Source organism: Caretta caretta, chromosome 5, assembly GCF_965140235.1.
Source record: "Caretta caretta isolate rCarCar2 chromosome 5, rCarCar1.hap1, whole genome shotgun sequence".
In the NCBI taxonomy this organism is placed as follows: Eukaryota; Metazoa; Chordata; order Testudines; family Cheloniidae; genus Caretta; species Caretta caretta.
The window spans coordinates 13,960,091-13,982,868 of record NC_134210.1 but is presented as its reverse complement, the minus strand read 5'-3'; the positions used below and the strand labels follow the sequence as shown (position 1 = coordinate 13,982,868).

The 22,778-nt window shown below is 39.6% G+C and overlaps 1 protein-coding gene across 6 annotated transcripts in view; it reads left to right on the top strand.

The window, feature by feature from the left end:
* Positions 1 to 22,778, top strand: part of PIAS2 (protein inhibitor of activated STAT 2) — a 55,319-nt gene that overhangs the window by 2,849 nt on the left and 29,692 nt on the right. For 5 of the 6 annotated variants that reach the window (XM_048850483.2, XM_048850479.2, XM_048850484.2 and 2 more), the window contains exons 2-4: positions 2,021 to 2,176; positions 9,318 to 9,792; positions 22,339 to 22,423. In XM_048850483.2, coding sequence (XP_048706440.1) covers positions 2,054 to 2,176; positions 9,318 to 9,792; positions 22,339 to 22,423 — 683 coding nt within the window. In that variant the 5' untranslated portion in view covers positions 2,021 to 2,053. The remainder of the gene's footprint in view (positions 1 to 2,020; positions 2,177 to 9,317; positions 9,793 to 22,338; positions 22,424 to 22,778) is intronic. The other variant, XM_048850480.2, reaches the window with a different exon arrangement.

The window sequence follows — 22,778 nt, the reverse complement described above, 5'->3', positions numbered from 1 at the left end:
GAGAATAGGGGCAGGATCACATTCATTGTAAATTATAGGAGCCTCCAACTTCCATGATGAGGGTAGGATTTGATGAGGAAAACTATGCTTTCCCTTATCCTCATACCCAGTTTATATTCCTGCCTCAGTTATTGGTTAGATAAGATATATTGCTAGGGGAAAAAAAATTCCCCATTGTCGAGGCACCTCAGTGACTCTCAATCCTCAATGTAGATATTTTCAGAACACTTCCTCTGAGCGGAAATGTTGTTTCCCCCATTTTACAGATAAGACAGTGGGGCCAGAAAGACTCAGGCACAGATTTTTAAAAAGAAAAGGACTACTTGTGGCACCTTAGAGACAAATTTGTTTGTCTCTAAGGTGCCACAAGTGCTCCTTTTCTTTTTGCGAATACAGACTAACACGGCTGCTACTCTGAAACCAGATTTTTAAAAAGTATTTCAGCATTGCTCTGCTCAACATTGCAAGACCTAAGTACCATTAACTTCAGTGAGACTTAGGCTCCTAAGTCACATAGGCCTTGCATTGCTGAGTGAGTAATGTTCATATTTTTAGAGGCATTTAGGTCGTAATGACTTGCCCAAGGTCACACAAGAAGTTTGTAGTGGAGTAGAGACCTGGGTCTCTTCAGTTCCAGGCTAGTGCCTAACCCCTGGATTGCCCTTTCTTTGTAAGAGTTCTAGGGTAATGCTAGATAGTGACTGTTGGTCCAAAGTGATGGCTCTGATGTTTCAATTTCTATTTATCTTATTTGTAAACTGGGCTGTCTGTGATCTGGATCCTCTAGTCCAGAGACTATCTTGATGTCTGTTTAGCACAGGGAAGGTGGTGGTTTATGAGCCCTTTTTGTGATCCTATGTTGCTGCTGGAGAGAGTGCAATGCAGTGCACGTCTAGCCATTAAGGCCTTTATTCCCATTGATAGATCACAGTTTAAAAGACGGAGCATGAAGCTCACCTGTTTGGATTAGTGATCTGAATTACAGAAATTCAATTCACAGATATCCTTTTCTTTTAGACAGTTTCTTTTTGACAGCCACTCCTGCATGCCCCACAGTCAAGGAGGAGAATGTCGTCTTCTCAAACTGCTTTTATGGATAAACCTCCAAAAATTTCCTCCCTAAATTACTGTTTTGTGGATTAATCTACAGTATTGTCTGTGGCAGAGTTACTTGCTACACTGATGCTGAGCAAGCTGTTCACTTCAATATGTGGTCTCTACCTGTCTTGTGAAGGGACATTAGGGCAGCTTGGAAAGCTCAATTTTTATAAGTAAGGTCACTGGCAGTTTAGAAGCAGCAGATCAGAGTTCAGGCTTCAAGCTTGATTCTGGGGTTTTTTAGGCCAACAGAGTGTGAGAATGCTGTAGAGGCAGTGTGCTCAGCTTTCTGGGGTGAAAAGGCATTTTTATGTTGTGTTTTATGATTGTGGTATTAACATACTGTGTGGGGAACCATTACCAAAAGGTTGGGGCAGTAAGCCTTTCATTGTGGTTAAAGAAAACCAGGAGATCTTGTAGCCACCATATTCCCAATTTTTTTGGAGGGGTGTCACGGATTGTCACGGTACTCTATTTGTTTTGTAAAATTGAATGCTTTTTATTATACTTTGGTGTATTTGTATAAAGACTATTGCATTAAAGTATAAGCTTTTGTTGTGTCTCATACAAATGGTCATTGTCGTTCCTGAGCAAAACAATGCTCTGAACATAGTTTCAAGAAAGTCTTGAGAAAAGTTGTTACCAAAAACATCCAGAGTAAGCCTTACCGCTCACAGACCTTAACATTGTGGAAAGATAAGGTGAATATTGATCAAGATGGTTTAACTGCATAGTGTATAATGGTATTTCTTTTAAAAGCATTGTGGCAATCTGAGGAACTCTAAGGTTTAGGTTGAAAGAAGCACACATTTGTGCTTATCTCTTAATATTTTGTGTTTTTAGAAGGAAGACTTCCATCTGTGTGGACAATAGAAAAGTTTTAGGTGAACAAGAATATACATGTTCATTCCTTTTATATTAGGAAACAAATTAGGTGTGACATTGGGAACCTGTCATGCCATTTGGAAGGAAAGAAGAATGTGCCAGCAGAAAGAAATTCAAGTGGATCCACATTTCTGTACCTAAAAAGAAGTTTGAATCCACATCAGGTTTCGTTAGGGCTTGTAAACAATGGAAAGTAAGTAGCATCTCATTTTAATAACTACATCTGCTTTCTGACTGGGTAATACTTGCTGAGACGCATCTAATCAGTGAACAGAGCAAGGGACTAATAATATCCTACTCAAAAGACACCGTGGCTGAGAGGAGTGCATGCAAGTTCGGAAGTCTCAAACTTCTGAGTTTTAAACTTCAGTTCCACAACAGAATCCTTGTGCAGCCATAGACAAGATACTTAACTTTTCTGCATCCATTTCCACACTTTGTAAAATGGGGAGAATAGTTGCCTACTTAACGAGAATATTGTGAGGATTAGTTAGTATTCGTACAATGTTTACAACATGTAAAGTGCTATATGTGTCCTTAGTATTAAGAAATAGAGGAAGAAAATGGTAATAGGATGTGCAGGTATACAAAACATTTTTGTATATCTACAGTAAACTGTACTACTGCCATACTGTGTAACATTAGTTGTTCAAGTATAAAATTAAAACCACTGCACTTAACCCATTTAATTTTATCCAGTATAATAATGCATTTTAAAGCATGGGTTCTCAATTGCTAGCTAGGAAGGAAACAGCATATTATAAAGTGGATGAATTTTGTTTATCTTATGTCCCATTGTGCACATCTTTCAGTTTTTGTCATGTATTACTTGCATCAGGGGCTCTGGGTTTATGATTTCTAACCCAAAGCCAATGTGTAATTCTTGATAAAACTTGAGTGGTGGAATGCAGCTGTGACTAGACAGTGAACAGTTGTCTGTAACTATATGATGGAGAGATCTCAACATTGTTTAGAACATTCCATTCATTCAGTTTAATAAAATAACTGATTAATTGTAGATGGAAGATAATCTGTAACACTTGGGACTTCATCCTGCAGTCCCTGCACACAAGTATCCCACTGATTTGAACAGATTTTGTGTTACAGGTTTGGTACCTTAGATATTAAATTGCGGGGCGGGGGGAGATGAATTGTAATACTCTAGATTTTTAAAATCCAGTAATTCACACAAGCGATATTTAAAGAATGTTAATGGGGGGAAAAAAGTGAGATAATCCATTTCATAGGGTAAAAAAGCTATGGGTTGCTCCTTAATACCTGAGTGGTGAGCATGTAGGGCCAAGTTTTCAGAGATTTGTGGGCATCCAACACAAGCATGCAATTATGGTTTACAATACCATGCACTGGGATGCATGCAGCTTTGAAAACCTAGTGCTTAATTTCTGCATTTCCTCATTAGCTATACATTGCATTGTTTTTCTTGCCCTCCCTATTAGGGCCAGATAATCAGATGGTGTAAACAAGAATAGCTCCATTTATTTCAGTGCACATACTTATTTTTGAATTAATCTTGCTAACATAATTTTTGTTACATGAGTGTAGAGTAGAGAACTAGAATGAGGAGGCCTTGTTCTGTTCATGAGTCTGTCACAGTGTTGCTGAGCCACCTTGGCCAAATCACGTAAACTCTCATTGCTAGGGCCCTTCCAAATTCATGGCCATGAAACATGTCACAGACCATGAAATCTAGCTATTGCAGGGGAGGGGCAGTGATGGGGGCACCCCAGCTAGGGGCTCCTACCGGGCCGTGGCTCCTGCTGCTAGTCCACCCCTGGACTGGGAATAGATGAGACTTAATCTTCCCCTGCACAGCTGCTCTGGGCAGGGAGATCAGACCCACCTCGGGCTACCTACCCCAGCTGCAGGAAGCTCCGGGGCTGGGCAGGGAAGAGCAAGTCCTGTCCCTCCCCAGCCCGGCTGGGACTAGCAGCTAGGAGCCCCTGGGGCACCCCCAGCAGTATGGGGGAGGTCAGACTTACCTCCACCTCCAGTAAACCTCCTGTGACTGCAGGAAGCTCCAGGGCTGCAGCCTTCAGAACCTAGCTCTGAAGGCAGCGGAGAAGTGAGGATGGCAATCCCATGGATCATGCCTTCTCGTACTTACACACACACACACGCTTTGCCACCTTCCCCCATGACTCCCTTTTGGGTTGGGACCTCCATGGTTACAACACCCTGAAATTTCAGATGTAAACATCTGAAAATGTGAAATTGACTAATTTTCAAATTCTGTGGCCATGATATTGACTAGAATGGACTGTGAATTTGATAAGGCCCTACTCATTGCCTGTGACAGTCTTGAGATCTTTGGCTGAAAGGTGGTATGTAAGTGGATTAGCAGCACTATTAGCAGTCTGCAGAGTAAAAGATGAGTTGGGAAAAAGAATGTAGAGATTCAAGTACTACTTGGTTGAGTTTTTTTCCAAGTGGAGTAGTGGATTTAGACATGTGCTTTCCATTAATTTCAGTGGAAAATACCTAAATTCCCTAGATTACTTTGGAAAGCTCAGTCACTGTTCACCTGCTACACTTAAAGCTTGAATTGAAACAACCATGACTAGTTTTTGAATAGTAACTTCTACTTAGGAAAAGGAAGAACTACTTTGATTTCAACTTCTTTTTAAATGGGTGAAACTTTCCTGTCTATATTATTTGGATCTATTGACCTTCAAAATCTTGTTTTTGCAAAAACACACTTGAATTATAAAAGCACAGGAAAAACCACTTGAAGTTCCCAGACTATTTTTCCTGTTTTAAAACTTAAACATGGTCCAACAGAACTTCCTTCAAACTTTCTCCTGCCCGCCGCAACACCCGCCACCCTCTCCCCTCCCCCCCAAAGAAAAAGGAAAGAAGCTGATCGGGTGCAACTTTGTCAAAGCATGAAGTCATAGCTGGAAGAGATTTGATTTTTACATCTGAAGCTTGCATCCATGTTTAAAAAGGGTGATGGTGGTTATATGTAAGAGAGACTAGAAATTAAAACTAAACCATGAAAACACCATCAATAGCCCATATCAGATCAGTAGTGTGAAAAACACACTGGTAACTAGGCTATAGTTTTGCAGTGTCTAGAGAACAAACAAAAAATGAAAACAACTTTTTGGAACCTACATTAGGTATAACTTGTAAATGGAAATATTTACTGGAAATTACTAAGGCATGATCTTGCAAATAGATCCACAAGAGTAGATGCTTATGCCCGTACAGGTTCCTGTTGATTTTAATGGGAATCCATAGAAACATAAGGTCCGTTCTGATGGATCTGTTTGCAGGATCAGGAAGTAAATTATGAAATAGGGACTTGATCCTGCATTCCTTACACATCCAAAACTACTGTTGACTTAAAGGGAAAGCAGAATGCAGCTCTAAGTGGGATGCTCTGTTAATGAGAGTGTTTAATCACTTGCAGTAAAATCAGTGTTAGCAATATTTTTCTTCAAAAGCACAAGTTTCGTACATCAGTGCAGTGTACATATTTTTCTACTTACAAGATGTATCTGAGGAGCATTGACTCTCCATTTAACTTGGGGGTTGTGACATTGATAACAATATGCAATAGCAAAATTTAGTCTTTAGAATTTCCACATTAAGCATGAGTTGTTTCTAGATATGCTTGACTGCAGATTTTGCCTTGATTAATTTTCATGAATGCACACAAGCAGCAATAAGAGAAATGGAAAGCATACTGCAAGACATAGCCTGTTTCTTTAATCCTTGATCAAAAGAGTTTCCACATTACATTTTGGTTTAAATTCTGTTAGTCACAATGGATTCCATAAATACTATCAGCAAAAAGTTTTGTTCCCTAAACCTAAAGTAAGAATTTCACAATGCTATAACATTTCTTTGTTGCATTTGGTATATAAACAGTCTGACCTCCAAGAGCATGTTAAGCCAATAAAGCATTTTTCTTTTTAATATTAAAATTTTATTATTTTCTTATATTTTTCTAAATTTCAAATACATTGCAAGACTCTTAATTATACTGTTAATGTAAGCTAATTTTTTTAAAGCCCCAATGTTTTCTTTAAATCTCCATCCCAGGCCCAAAAATAAACCTTAAAAATTTGACTTCATAGGGAGCATGATTGGACCTGAAGGAGGGAAATATGTCAAAGGATTTAAAATGTATATGTCCTTTTGACAGTTTGAAAGTCATTTCTGGATGGCTGGATATGTATATTTATCTCAAATCCATTTTTTTTCATGTTCAGTTTTTGGAGATTTTCCGTTTTAACTGAAGGGAGTGAGAATTTGAGGTGACACTTTTTTTTTTTTTTTTGGCAGTCAACTTGAGAATTCTGAGTGTGCTAATTTTAGCAGATGTATTATACTGTATAGTGGGAGAATAATTGCATATCTACAGTAAAATTGTTTGAAAAATAGAAGTTCAAAGATCATGTCAATACCTGCAATATGGCTAATAACTGCTGACAGCCAATTTGATTACAGTGATTCTAATACCAAGTTGTTACGGAGAAATAACTGTATAGTGCGTGATGTGAATTGGACATACAGAGCTGGGAACTATACAACCATGGGGTTGGGGGGGGAAGACTAGGATAACAAATCAGTAACTCGTTTCAGAGTAGCAGCCGTGTTAGTCTGTATTTGCAAAAAGAAAAGGAGTACTTGTGGCACCTTAGAGACTAACAAATTTATTTGAGCATAAGCTTTCGTCAGCTACAGCAAGTGAGCTGTAGCTCATGAAAGCTTATGCTCAAATAAATTTGTTAGTCTCTAAGGTGCCACAAGTACTCCTTTTCTTAAATCAGTAACTGTGTTACATCTCTGCTCTGGTGGAGGCAACTGTGGTTTAGACTAAAAATAACTTTTTCCCTACTTACCTAGTCCACAATTATATGATGGATTTATCTGCTCTAATACCAAAATAAGGGATAAAACTATCTTGAAATGTATTGTCAACAGTTTCCAATATCAATATTTTATTTACTTTCAAAAATTCCAAGACCATTTAGGAGTTGGCAGTAAACAAATAACATTTTATAGAATCCTAGGTCCCTGTCATTTCAAACTCCTATTTAGGTCATCTGGTTATCTCCCTGGCTAGTTAGTTTTGTTACTTACAGTACATTTATGGCTATCCTGGACAAAATACTAGAATGTGTCAGATCATGGGACTTCCTCTACTTCCTCTGGAAGACTTCCACATTGCACACCTTACTGTGTTTCAGTCTCATGAAATCTCTCCTGTTATTCTTCCCTTCAGCAGTTTTTTGATTCTGTAACTTCTAGCAATATCATGTATCATTCTACATAATTCCTCTCCACCTTTTACTGTTCAAATAACTGTAGCCAGTTATCATAGTACCTTTAGATGGCATCTGTTAGCCAAGTATTAATGGGAATTCCCACTAAAAAGATGTATCAAGACTGTCCAAGACTTTATCACACTCTTATGAGAAACTACCTTTCCAATCACAATTACTGTCAACTGCTAATAGTCTAGGAAAAACACACCCCACTTCAAACATTTTAGATTGTAAATATTCAAGATGAGTAATTAAAGGATAATTGTTTAATGGTGATGGGAAGAAATAATAGAAACGTATGGTCTGATTTTCCTGTTTTCCCTTCATCTTTCTCCCTCAATTCCAGCTGAAGTCAATGGGAAGTGTGGGTGCTTCACACCTTTGAAAATGAGGCCCTTAGTTGTCGTCATAATAGGATAGAAGGGCGTGGTTTACAGAACATTGTCTGGGAACCAGGAATAAACTACAGTAGAACCCCATTTAACTGAGCCTCCATTATACAGCTCTCCATATTTATCAAAGCACCAGCTGCCTGGGGCAGACAGTGGCCAGGGCTCGGGAAACCATTCTCTGGGTTATTTGGATTTTTGGTTATCTGATCTGGCCCCAGTCCCAATTAGATCGGATAATCTGGGTTCCACTGGAATTTTAACACCAGCTCAGCAACTGGTCCCCCTGTTGTGTTGAGTGAGTCTTTTCAAGGAACTCTCAACTTTCAATTTTTTGTTAAACTGACTAGATTTCAAGTAGCTTTATGTATTAACCTGCCTCTGGCAGGGGGGAAATAAATCAGTCTTGTGGTTTTGCATACACATTTTCCAGTCATGTTTCCCTCTCTCTCAAAATTATCTTCTCTGTGGAATAGTCCTCTACAAACAGGAAAACTGACCGACTAGCTGAATATACAGGTGAAATAGTAAACGGTCTAAATACAGAGAACTCTCAAATTCACAGAGTAAACAAGCTGAAGAAAGACTTTATTTTTTTAAAAAAGAAAAGGAGTACTTGTGGCACCTTAGAGACTAACCAATTTATTTGAGCATAAGCTTTCGTGAGCTACAGTGAGCTGTAGCTCACGAAAGCTTATGCTCATATAAATTGGTTATTCTCTAAGGTGCCACAAGTACTCCTTTTCTTTTTGCAAATACAGACTAACACGGCTGTTACTCTGAAACCTTTATTTTTTTAGGTGCTACTTGTGATAATAGGAGGGGAAAGGTCAGGTGGGTGTGAAGTTTTAAGTTGACAGTATCCTTTTAATTTTCTAAAGCATGAAATCAGATCTGAAAATTAATGAGTTAATTATGAAATGGCATGTAGTAACTATTGTTTGGGACCTAGATGCACTTTAAAAAAAAAAAGGTAATCAAAATTACCTTTAAATGAGCACTAATCCTTTTTAAAATGTTGTTTTACTTTGAAAAAATCAGTGACGTTGAATAGTAACAATTCATAATTCATATAAATTTTTGCAAAATTAGTTATCTATCTAGTTCATGGTTTCCCTAACTCTGGAAAGCTGAGCCCTTCTTCAGGAGAAGAAACCAACTGCACCTCCTTTTGATCCTACCTGAGGAAAGAAAAGGAGTACTTGTGGCACTTTAGAGACTAACCAATCTATTTGAGCATAAGCTTTCGTGAGCTACAGCTCACTTCATCGGATGCATTCAGTGGATTCCATCCGATGAAGTGAGCTGTAGCTCACAAAAGCTTATGCTCAAATAAATTTGTTAGTCTCTAAAGTGCCACAAGTACTCCTTTTCTTTTTGCAGATACAGACTAACACAGCTGCTACTCTGATACCTGAGGAAGTGATCCCGCTCTTTAGCAAACACTGGTCTAGTTGAATAGGCAAGATCATACTCAAATTTTGGAAATGCGCAAGGGGCAAAGCTATACTTAGGGAGAGGCACTACTGGTTTTTAAAGAATAAATACTAAACCTGAGCAATAAAAATCTATGTACTTGCAGAAATGAATTTTATATGCTGTACATATTGGGAGTACTGTGCTAACCTTAACTTTTTTCTCCCTTTAGAATATGGTATCAAGTTTTCGAGTTTCTGAACTACAAGTGTTGTTGGGCTTTGCTGGACGTAATAAAAGTGGGCGCAAACATGACCTCCTGATGAGGGCACTGCATTTATTGAAGAGTGGCTGCAGCCCAGCCGTTCAAATTAAAATCCGAGAGCTCTATAGGCGTCGGTACCCAAGGACAATTGAAAGTCTGTCTGACTTGTCACCTGTAAAACCTTCAGTTTTCAATTTGGATAGTAGCTCCTCTCCTGTGGAACCTGACTTGGCTGTTTCTGGAATCCACCCACTACCTTCTACTTCAGTCACCCCTCAATCCCCTTCGTCGCCTGTTGGTTCTGTGCTGCTTCAAGACACTAAGCCTCACTTTGAGATGCAGCAACCATCACCTCCAATTCCACCCGTCCATCCTGATGTTCAGCTAAAAAGCCTCCCATTTTATGATGTGCTTGATGTTCTCATTAAACCTACAAGTTTAGGTAAGTGTTAAATTAAGCAATCTGTAGAGTTTGTTGTTAAGACTGACTAAAGCAACCATCATTTTGATCATTACATCTGATCAGTAAATCCAGATCCATAAAATAGTGAGCTTCCCACATTAGACACTTGTATAGAGGTCAACATTTCCACTTTTTGAAGACAGACAGTGCTGCTTGTCATTTTATAAATTGCTCTAATTTCCACTCCCAGAAGCAATAATGTTCTTTACCTGCAGCCAAGTGACACTCAAAATCATGGTTCTCTTCTGCCTTTGAAAATACTAAAGAAATGACTTCCTGTATGATCTTTGCAGCAAAATGTACCTATGATCAGTATAACCAAGAAGCAAACCTATCAGGGCCAGTAGAAAATGGATTTTGGAAATTTTTGATCCATGTGGGTGATCACAAATTGCGCCGTCGTGTTGCTAGAAGGAAGTTGTCAAGGCTAGCAAACTGTCCTCCAGCTACAGAAAATTTGAGATGTTTGTTTTCAGGGTAGGCTATGAAGAGCCCAGCTCTTCCATAATGAATGTGACATTATACCAAATGAGTGAAGTAGATTTAATCACTTGATGAATGTTGGTTGTGCAGAAATGATTGTTCACCTTACCTGTTGTTGACTGAGGCTGTGGCTACATTTGCAGAGTTTTTACACGGTCAGTTTCACCAGTGATAGGGAACTGGTAAAAGAAAAGTGCTGGTTTGTGTTCTCGCTTACTTCCACAGGCATCAGATCATGTTCACATTTGTAACACTTACATTGCCAATGAGAGCAGCGCATTGAGGGCAATTATCCCACAGTGCAGCTCTCTCCATTTTGAGGATAGGTCTGGTGGGAAGGAGGGGTGATCGCGGGGCATCCTGGGTCTCTGCACAGTCTCCTCTCCCCAAACACTGGTCAGCTCCAGTAGCTCAGCACTGCTCTAAGCAGGGGATCATTTGCTCTGATAAGTGAGCACGTGCCAAGAAAACAGGAAGGGGAGTTTTAAAGTTCCTGAGGCTTTACAGCGGGAGGGGTAGGACATCTGTTTACATGGTGTCAGAGCTGCTGGCCAGAGTGGTCACCTTAGGCACTGTGGGATATCCTCAGGAGGCTAAAAGCCATGTGAACAGGAAGAATGTGTCTTCACTTGCACATCACCACAAAAGTGTCACCTGTAAGAACTGTACGCCTCTTGTGGAGGTGGTTTTCTGTTTGCGGTGAAACGACTGAGTTTCACAGCAAAAAGTCATTGGCAAGTGTAAACGCTCTCGTGGTTTTTGCGCAAAAAAGGGACTTTTTGCGCTTTAAATGACAAGTATAGACATGCCGTGACTGTTTTTATTGGAGTACAGAATAGAACTGTTGTGTGCACTTCAGCAATTTGAAGTCCTGTTTATCCTCAAAGGCCCAGATTTTAAAGGTATTTAGGCCTTGGCGCACTCAGTGTTGCAATGCTTATGCGATTTAGGGACCTAAATCTCATTTTCAGAAGTGTTGTAGGCACTTATAGCCTTAGACTAGATCACTTCTGAAAATGAGATTTAGGTCCCTAAATCGCATAAGCATTGCAACACTGAGTGCACCAATGCTTAAATACCTTCAAAATCTGGGTCTAAATTCAGCTCCTGGAAAACGTATTGTATCTTTATGAATGTTGATTTCTGCTTTTTTTTTGAACTTCAGTTTGTTGCATCACATTTAATATTCATGCCTCCGAGACTGCGCATAAGATGGTCCTACCTCCATCTTTGCTCTCATTTTCTCTCACGCTCACTGCTAATTGTGACAGGTTTCAGAGTAACAGCCGTGTTAGTCTGTATTCGCAAAAAGAAAAGGAGTACTTGTAGCACCTTAGAGACTAACCATTTTTCTTTTCCTAATTCCTTTGTTTTTTCCCTTCACTCTTCTGTACCTGCCCCCATGACTATGATAGACTTTTTTTATCATTTGTTAGTAGCTCCCTCTTTCCTTAAAAACCCATTTCTTCACACAATCTCTTATAAGTGATCACTATACTCTTCCCTCAATTGAACTTAATCTTTTGGATTGTAAACTCCACAAGGCAAGGATTGTGTCATTTTCTGTTTTTGTACAGTACCAAGCACACTGGTGCTGAGCAAGTAATATAATAACTAGGGCTGTTGATCACAGTTAACTCACACAATTAACTTAAAAAATTGCGATTAATTGCAGTTTTAATCACACTGTTAAACAATACCAATTGAAATTTATTAAATATTTGTGAATGTTTTTCTACATTTTCAAATATATTGATTTCAATTACAACACAGAAAACTAAGTGTATACTGCTTACTTTATATTATCATATTTGATTACAAATATTTACACTGTAAAAATGATAAAATAGTATTTTTCAGTTCAGCTCATACAAGTACTACAGTGCAATCTCTATGGTGAATGTGCAGTTTACAAATGTAGATTTTTGTTTGTTACAGAACTGCATTCAAACAAAACAATGTAAAACTTTAGAGCCTACAAGTCCGCTCAGTCCTACTTCTTGTTCAGCCAATTGTTAAGACAAACAAGTTTGTTTACATTTACAGGAGATAATGCTGTCCGCTGCTTCTTTACATTGTCACCTGATTGTGAGAACAGGCCTTCACATGGCACTTTTGTAGCCTACATTGCAAGGTATTTACGTGCCATATATGCTAAACGTTCATATGCCCCTTCATGCTTCGGCCACCATTCGAGAGGACATGCTTCTATGCTGATGATGCTTATTTAAAAAAAAAAAAAGCATTAAATTGGTGATTGAACTCCTTGCTGGGAGAATTGCATGTCTCCTGCTCCTTTTTTACCTACATTCTACCATATACTTCATGTTGTAACAGTCTTGGATGATGACCCAGCAAATGTTATTCGTTTTAAGAACATTTTCACTGCAAATCTGACAAAACGCAAAGAAGGTACCAATGTGAGATTTCTAAAGATAGTGACAGCACTTGACCCAAGGTTTAAAAATCTGAAGTGCCTTCCAAAATCTGAGGGATGACGTGTGGAGCATGCTTTCAGAAGTCTTAAAAGACCAACACTCCGATGCAGAATCTCTAAAACCTGAACCCTCAAAACAGAAAATCAGCCTTCTGCTAGTGGCATCTGACTCTGATGATGAAAATGAACATGCACTGCTTTGGATCGTTATCGAGCAGAACCCATCATCAGCATGGACACGTACTCTGGAATGGTGGTTGAAGCATGAAGGGACATACGAATCTTTACTGCATCTGGCATGTAAATATCTTGTGACACTGGCTACAACAGTGCCATGCGAACGCCTGTTCTCCCTTTCAGGTGATATAAACAAGAAGTGGGCAGCATTATCTCCCGCAAATGTAAACCGATATAAACAAGAAGTAGGACTGAGTGGACTTTGTTTTATTTTTGAATGCAGGGGTTTTTTTGTACATAATTCTACATTTGTAAGTTCAACTTTCATTGATAAAGAGATTACACTACGGTACTTGTGTTAGGTGAATTGAAAAATACTATTCCTTTTGTTTTTTACAGTGCAAATATTTGTAATCAAAAATAAATATAAAGTGAGTGCTTGTACACTTTGTAGTTTGTTGTAATTGAAATCAATATATTTGAAAATGTAGAAAACATCCAAAAATATTTAAATAAATGGTATTCTCTTATTGTTTAACCATGATTAATGACACGATTAATCACAGTTAATTTTTTTAATCGCTTTACGGCCCTAATAATAACTGTTAATTTTTCAGAGTTGTGAACATGTCTTAATGATTTAATAAATTTGTTGATTGTAAATAATGGCTTCTCCAGTAGTGTGAATAACTACCAGTTAGATTTTCAGCATGATTGTGTTCAACTGGCAAACTTCGGAAAAATACTTCTATATGGGTACAGAATTACTTTACACAAGGATAGGTTTCAGAGTAGCAGCCGTGTTAGTCTGTATTCGCAAAAAGAAAAGGAGGACTTGTGGCACCTTAGACGGATGAAGTGAGCTGTAGCTCACGAAAGCTTATGCTCAAGTAAATTGGTTAGTCTCTAAGGTGCCACAAGTACTCCTTTTCTTTTTACACAAGGATGTAAGTGTAATCGAGCTATTTATATATCACTATAGCATGCTTTATTGGGTTACTACTAACCAGGTAGTCTAAAGCACTTTCTCTGTATATTGGTATAGCCTGGAAGAGAGTAGTGCACCTGTCTTGATTTTTAGCCAGAGGCTAGATCTAGTTTTGGAAACTTTTTGGATGTTCCAGGTCTTGGGGTTGGGGTTGGTTTGTATGGTAGTGTACGTAATTTTTCTGGGTTGGTTTGTTTTTTGAGGAGGAAGGTGTGACGGGTTGGATCACAGAAGACCCCTTGGGAACTGCCAACTGATGTGCTTAGACTACCTCTAAGCCTGTGTCCCCTGCCAGCTTGGGACTTCAGAGCCCTGCCTGGTTTGAGCCAGACACGCTTGCCCGCTACAGACCCAGACCCAGGTCTGAACAACGTCCCACAAAAGCTGCAGGCTAAACTGGAAACCGCTTAAGAAGTGTTCCTGTCTCTAACACTCAGATGCCCAGCTCCCAGTGGGGTCCAAACCCCAAATAAATCCATTTTTATCCTGTATAAAACTTATACAGGGTAAACTCCTAAATTGTTCACCCTCTATAACACTGATAGAGAGAGATGCACAGCTGTCCCATCCCCCAGTATTAGTACATACTCTTGGTTAATTAATAAGTGTAAAGTGATTTTATTAACTACAAAAGGTAGGATTTAAGTGGTCCCAAGTAATAACAGACAGAACAAAGTAAGTTACCAAACAAAATAAAATAACAGACAAGTCTAAACCTAATACAGTAAGACAGTGATTACAGATGAAATCTCACCCTCAGAGATGTTCCAGTAAGCTTCTTTTATAGATTAGCCTCCTTCTAGTCTGGGTCCAGCAATCACTCTCACCCCTGTGGTTACTGTCCTTTGTTCCAGTTTCTTTCAGGTAGCCTCTCCACCCCGAAAGGATATCTCTTGAGACAGCTGAAGACAAAATGGAGGGGTTTCCAGGGGCTTAAATAGACTTCCTCTTGTGGGTGGACACCCCTCCCTCCCCCTGTGTAGAATCCCAGCTACAAGATGGAGTTTTGGAGTCACATGGGCAAGTCGCATGTCCATGCATGACTCAGTTTCTTACAAGTGGCAGCCATTGTTTACATGCTACCTTGAACATCCTCAGGTAGACTTCTTATGTGGACTGGAGTCTTCCAAGATCCATTGTCCATTTAAGTGTTTCTTGACTGGGCACTTAACTTGCAAATTCCTTTCTAAAGAAGCTGACCAAATGCCTTACTAAGGCTGCTTAAAATCAAACAAGTACACAGCCAATATTCATAACTTGGAATGCAAAAATGATACACGCATACAAATAGGATGAATATATTCAGTAGATCATAACCTTTGCAGAGATATGTTACATGGCATATGTAGCATAAAACATATTCCAGTTATGTCATATTTATATTCATAAGCATATTTCCATAAAGCATTATGGGGTGCAACATCACAGAAGGTAGCAAACCTGCATGAAATTTTTGTTTTCCAATATTTCAACCAGCTCTGGCAGTGTCCATATCTTCCAGGGTGCACTGCTGTAAGTGAAAAAAGAAAAGGAGTACTTGTGGCACCTTGGAGACTAACCAATTTATTTGAGCATGAGCTTTCGTGAGCTACAGCAGTTTGCTGACAGAGAAACGTGAGGCAGTGAAAATGCTAAGTTTTTGAATCTACGTAAATGTGAACTGTTGCTCTACAATGGCTATGATTAAAAAGGAAACTGATTAGGTTTTGAAAATGACTTGATAATTGAGTATTACAAGCTCTGAACCAAGAACAAACAAACCAACATACTGCAAGGAAGTTGTAATTGAGATTTGGTGGTTGTCAAATTTTCTTTTAAGACATTTATTAATATAAAGTTTGCTTAAAGTTTTGTGGATTGTTTGTTTATAAACCATCTATACATGTTACTATTCTTAAATGGCAGGGTACAGGATAACTTCTGTTTTTTCATTGTTGTATAACATGAACCAAAAGTTTAAACTGGTCTGAAGTACTCTTCAGGAAAATATGGCTGTATGCAGTAGGTACTCTAGGCATGGCTCAAATGAAAGTCCCCATGTAGATTGAAGACGGATGTCCTAGTCTTTGTATATATTGGATGCTTATATACTATGGTGTTGGGTGCCAGTATAAGGACACAATAACATAAGAATGGCCATACTGGATCAGACCAATGGTCTGTCTAGCCCAGTATCCTGTCTACTACCAGATATTGAGGGAATGAAGAGAGGCAATTATTGGGTGATCCATCCCCAGTCATCCAGTCCCAGCTTCTGGCAGTCAGAGGCTTAGGGACATTGGAGCATGGGGTTGCATCCCTTACCATCTTGGTTAATAGTCGTTGATGGACCTACCCTCCATAGAATAACCTAGTTATTCTTTTGACCTTCACAACATCCCCTGGCAACGAGGTCCATAGGTTGACTGCATTGTACAAAGTACTTCCTTATGTTTGTTTAAAACCTGCTGCCTATTTATTTCATTGGGTGACCCCTGATTCTTGTGTTATGTGAAGTGGTAAATAACACTTTCTTATTCACTTTCTCTAATCCATTCATGATTTTTTCAGACCTTTCTCAAGACCTCTTCTGCCACCCCTCCCTCAGTTGTCTCTTTCCTAAACTGAACTGTCCCAGTCTTTATAATCTCTCCTCGAATGGAAGCTGTTCCATACCCCTAATAATTTTTGTTGCCCTTCTCTGTACCGTTTTAAATTCTAGTATGTCTCTCTTGCCATGGGATGGCTAGAACTACATGCAGTATGCAAGGGGTGGGCATACTATGGGTTTATATAGTGGCATTATATTTTCTCTTCTTACGTATCCATTTCCTAATGGGCTCTAACAAGGACCACTTTTGCTTTTATAATAGTAATGTCAGTTAGTAGCGTCAGCATAGGAAACCTTTCCAAAGAGATCTGGGGTCAAATTTTGATGTACATGTGCATGGCTTGTTGGCGGGGATAGCATTTTCCTCACAGAACTCAGTACGTACTCTTTTAAAAAATGACTCCAATATTAGAGTGAAATTTCACTTTTTTTTTGTTTTGCATCTGTATACCCTTGCAAACCATGAAAGTGAAACCATATTTTGCAACTGCAATGAGTTATGGCATCCCAGCTGTACGTTTTGAGCAATGCTAGTTAAGTACCTCTGTATCTTCTAGTGGTATTGAAACTTCATTTTGTTAGTATTTCTGTAGGGCATTAAATTTTAAAAGTACTGTGCATTGTGCCTCTAGTGATCTCCTCTTTTGGGTGGCTTGTGGAGCTGCTTTTGTTTTAGTCATGATGAAATACTTAATTTTGATTTAGGGATATTCTTTTGTAACCAAGTGCAGATTTCATACACGATTTTTAGAAGGTTTCTTTACCATATAAACTACCTAAACCAGGACACGAACCAGGAGTTTTTCTATCTGTTGGAGGTGTGTGTTTGTAAAAGCAACTGATAGTCTTGAAAGATAATGTTAAATTAGACATAGTATAGAACCAAACCGTAGAATTTCCTTGAATGATTACTACAGTGGGAACTGCCAGCAATAAGGGGAGACTTGATAAAAATTAATGCTAAATCCAGGAAGAGGAAATGGACAAGTATTCCCACCTTGAGAATCTGGCCACAATATAAAAGCACAATTGTGCTACATGTTTGCATTCCTGAAGTAATTAAACCCTTCTCCTTGCTGGGTATCATGCTTATGAATTCACTTTTTAAAAAATGTTTTCAACTGCAATATTTTTCAGCCTTTCAAAGCCATAAGCATCCTCAAAGATAGGGTGAGATGGGCCAGTAAGACCCTTTCCATTAACTTGCAAATTGTGAAAAGGAGTGATATTGAGCAGTTGTTGGCAGTATCATTTGTTGGCTTCCCATGTTTGAAGAGGGCAATGACTGTCACTTCATGACAGCTTTTTAGGCTTGTCTCCTGCTAAGTATGACTGTCTTTTAAGAGTTCTCAAGGTGAATAACTTTGATGATCTACTAAGAAACTCATGCTGCAGATTACAAGCAAACTGCAAGATGCAATATTAATGGTTATGAACTCATTGCTGCTGTGAATGATGTTCAGTGCGGCCTGGGCATGGTCTTAAAGATGTCTCAGTCCTGAAGGATCCCAAGACCATGGGAATTTCTATTGCTGCAGTAAGAACTTGGACAACTGACCGTAATGAATGCGTGCAAACCTCCAAATCTTGAATGGCTGAAGCCTGCATTTCCATTTTTTCCCCATTTGGCTGTGTACCTTGGTAACTTAAATAGCCACCACTCAGAATAGGGCTATAGCAGACATGATGCAGCTGGTGGACCTCATTTTGCAGATGTCTACCATCTTTGTTTAGGTTCAAAATCAGGGACTTCTTGCTTTGGCAGATAGAACACTGGACCTCTGCTTTCTGATGAAAGACAATAGTGGTTTTCCTCTGAAAACTCAGACAGTGCTTGGAGACTTTGCTTGCAGCCAACACTGTTCTGCTATTCTGCAAGTCAGTTTAGATGTGCATTGCATATGCCGCAGTAATTGTAGAAAGGATACACCATATCTGATCAATCCCAGGACTCTCTGACCGCCTTGTTTATGTTCTTACCAAAGGTGCTGTGAAACATATTTCTCACAGCTATCACATGGTCTATGCTCCTTGTGGCAGCTGAAGAGTATGAGAAGAACTATGATCTGGATACAGCAAAAGCACTAATTGTCATGGAACGCTGCATGCCTGAAAAGATGGAACAAAATAATGGAGGGTCTTCGCTACGCTCATTCTAGTAGTAAAGCCTGGGCACTCCTCTGTGAGCTTGAAGTCACTGACCTGGGAAAAACACTGTCAACCAAAAGTGACAGCCAATGCGATCACCTCACCGACCTCTTGTAGTTCGAAAACCAAAACTGACCCGTTTGGCTAGACAGAAGGTTTAGAAAGAGCTCTTTCTAAACATCCAACAAAGTTCTGCCACTTAACCTGTATATCCCCGTATTCCATAGTAGAAAAAATCAAGGGTCTTGTGGCTACTAAAAAAGGAAAAGCTGCTCGCAAGGATAGCATTGTTAGCATGTTAGAGTAAGGCTGTAGAAGTGATTTTGGGCAGTTGGGAGGAACATCACCACTTTTTACTTAACAGATGTGTTCTCTGTGCATATTCTGATTTAATAGAAGTCAATAGAAGTGTTTTACTTCTGTTAGTCCTGCACAATTGTCAGTGAGTCCAAGAATTTTGCCTGATGAATTATTCCAGTGATGACGCAGAAGTCAAGAATTTTTGCTTGATGTTCAGATCCCAGGCTGTTTGCAGGACTGACAGGAAAAACACTTAAAATAAAATAAATTAAAAAAAAAATTTGTAAACCAGGCATGCTTGAGCTAGCGTTTTATTGAGAGAGAGTGAACCCTTAAAACGCCATTTTTACTGTCAGTTTAAAGTACACATCAAGCTCTACAAATTAATATTTAGAGGTTGGCTGCAGCCAAGCCCTAAACAGAGCTTTACTTGGTGTAATTAGTTCCATATGAGTTTTTTACATGAAATATATCAAGATAATTAACTACTGATTTTGTGTGTGAAAGAGAACTGGTTTTAAAATAAAACAGACTTGGATTATGCATAATCCCATTTAGTAGACCCAGGAAGGCTCTTGAGACTGAAAACAAACAACTCGCTGTGTGTATTTGAGAATTAAGGATTTGGAGGGCAAATAGACTCTTATGGTTGATTTTAGAGTTACAGCCGTGTTAGTCTGTATTCGCAAAAAGAAAAGGAGTACTTGTGGCACCTTAGAGACTAACCAATTTATTTGAGCATAAGCTTTCGTGAGCTACAGCTCACTTCATCGGATGCATCCGATGAAGTGAGCTGTAGCTCACGAAAGCTCATGCTCAAATAAATTGGTTAGTCTCTAAGGTGCCACAAGTACTCCTTTTCTTTTTTCTTATGGTTGAGCAGCTAAGGAGTATAGTTATTTCCATATGACTTTTTGAAGGGATGAGTAGTTCATATATTTGCATACTAGCAATGTAGTGTTGTGTTTTTTTTTTTTTTTTAATCTTAAAAAACCAAACCACATGTCGGTTAATGTAATACTCCTGCCTTTCCAAATGATCATGAGACTTTTACCAGCTCAGGCTCCCCCTCAACCCCCCCAAAACAAAAACAGCCTATGGGCCCACCCTTAGCTCCCTTTCTGCATAGTAAGAAAAACTTGTTTATTATTTGTTTAATATTTAATAAAACTTGTTTAATATTTTCTGGATCCTGACCCTTCCCACAATCTGAGATTTCTGGACTACTGCCCTCTTTAGATACTGGCAGCCCAGGCTGTTATGCGGCTCAGAGACTTGGCCATGCCACTTATGACCTTGCCCCCAAATTCTCTGCCTCCAGTGGTACAATCAACATGGCAGTTCAAGGCTTCCAAGTTGCCTGTTGCAATCCTAGTTTTTATAGGCAATCTTTGGAGCCATAGCGGCAAAACCCACACCCACTCTTTTCTACTTTTAAGAGATGAAAATTTCATGGGCCTTTTCTCACTGACAGGGAGGACAAATGGAGAGCCCCCAGACTTGTAAACAAGTCTGAACTGCTTCAGTATTATGGGTGAGATTGGTCCCAGAAAAGAAATCCATAAGGTAACACATTTTGCACCCTGTTCTCATGTTAAAATAATTACCACCACAAATGGCCAAGTAGGAGTCAGTAAGAGGATTCTGCCATTAGTCTGATTTCCTCCCTGCCTCCTTAAATATTCATAAGGGGGATCCCCAGGCATATTTAGGCCTTGTCTACACTACAAAGTTTTGTTGGCAAAAGTTATGCCGCTTTAATTAAAGCTCTGTGGCATGTCTACACTAGCTCCTTGTGTCACCAGAGTGCATCCACATTCTTGCATCAACAGAGAGCAGTGCATTGTGGGTAGCTATTCCACTGTGCAACTAGCCGCAAGGTGCTTTGGGAAGGGTTTGCAATGCCTCGGGGGGAGGAATAGCTCAGTGGTTTGAGCTTTGGCCTGCTAAACCCAGGATTGTGAGTTCAATCCTTGAGGGGGCCATTTAGGGATCTGGGGCAAAAATTGGGGATTGGCCCTGCTTTGAGCAGGGGGTTGGACTAGATGACCTCCTGAGGTCCCTTCCAACCCTGATATTCTGTGATTGGGCAGGTACAATGTCACATGACACAGATTTCTCAATCCCATGTTCCAGGTATCCTAGTAGATTGTCAGCTGCTTTTCAATTGAAATGTTGGGGGGAGGTAGAGGAGAGTGGTGTGTGTGGGGCAGGGGAGACATCAGGCTGACTGACCTATCCTATCAGACCCCAGCTCGGCTAAGCAGGCTCTTCCCCAAGTCTCTTCTGGCCTGCCTGCCTGGGGTTTTCTGTGATTCCCTCCGAATTCTCCCACAGCCTCTTCAGCTGCTGGAAGTGACATCCTGAGCAGCTCTGTGAGCTCTCCCTGCTGAGGAATGTCAAAGCAGCATAGCAGTTGTCCTGTTCTCCCCCGCTCCCCTGTGTTCCTAGTGCAGGGCAGAACAGGAGCATTCCACATTAATGATTTGCTCTTTGTTCCCCAAAGGGAGCTGCACGCTCAGCTGTCAGATACTTCCTGGAGCTTTGAAAGGGAAGGGGCGCAGGGCAGCAGAGTTCAAAATAGTGAGCAGAGAGGTCACGACAGGCATTGTGGGACACTGGTGGAAGCCAGTTATGTCGACAAAACAAACAGCAGTGTCTACACTGATGCCTTGTCACTTTGCCACAAAAAGCTTTATGCCTCTCGTTGAGGTGGTTTTATTTTGGCTGCAAAACAGCTGAGTTTTGCCACCAAAATAGCTAAGTAGTGTGTGCATGCCTCCCATGTTGTTGGCAAAAGCTTTATAGTGTAGACAAGGTCTTCGTATAGATGGTTTTCTTTAGCATTGAGGTCTGGTAGTTTCCAAAGGTGTAACTTTCTTCACCACTCCTGGGATTAAAGCAGTTTTCCAGTGAATCGTTGTTCTCCACCTGGCCAATAACAGCTTGTGCACATGCTTGTCTGATAACTACTTACTGTAATATCTCAAACTCTACTTATATTTTTATGAGGATATGTGGGAGGAAATGCAGGGTTGATGTTTGCTTTGCATGTTCGCCTGACACCCAGCGAAAATTTTGGGACACTTCAACCCTGTATAGTCCCTTGTAAAATCTAGGAATAAAATAAACCTAGTTTTCCAAGCTTCTGAAGAGGGCAAAAATGTCATTTTAGTATTAAATGTAATTTTAATATTAAGCTATCTGACTATAATTGAATGATTCATATCCATTCCTCATTGATAATTGCATGCAATCAGCAGCAACTCCATTATTATGTGACCTTTGTTTTGTTCAAGAAAGCAGAGTTGTGGACTCTATTAACTCACCACCCTTGCAATCATTTGGACTTTTATTAGTGGACCATTCTGTTTTAAAGCTGCTTTGCATGTCTTCTCTCAGTACAGAGCAGTATTCAGAGGTTCCAAGAGAAGTTTTTTATCTTTGCTTTAACACCTCAGCAAGTCAGAGAAATCTGCATTTCCAGGTAAGAGGGAGTGCCTGGCATTCATTTGTGAGCATGTGTTAAATCACTGCTTTTGCAAAGTTGCAGGGGAGTTTCAGAAAAATCTTCCTTCACATCTCTTCGCCTGTGGAACAACCTTTCAAGTAAAGTGGTGGGTGGGAGCCTATTATTCAGTACACCTAAAACTAGTGTTTGTACAAACACATAATGGTTATGTTGGGGGACAATCCTACATCATCAGGGAGTTAGATAAGAAGATGGGACCTGATTATTTGAAATCAAATAGCCTTCATGGCTGCTGCAAGAGTGGCAGACTGTTTTCTTCCCATGTTCCCTGGTTGCTGGTAGGGATGTAAAATATTAACTGGTTAACCGG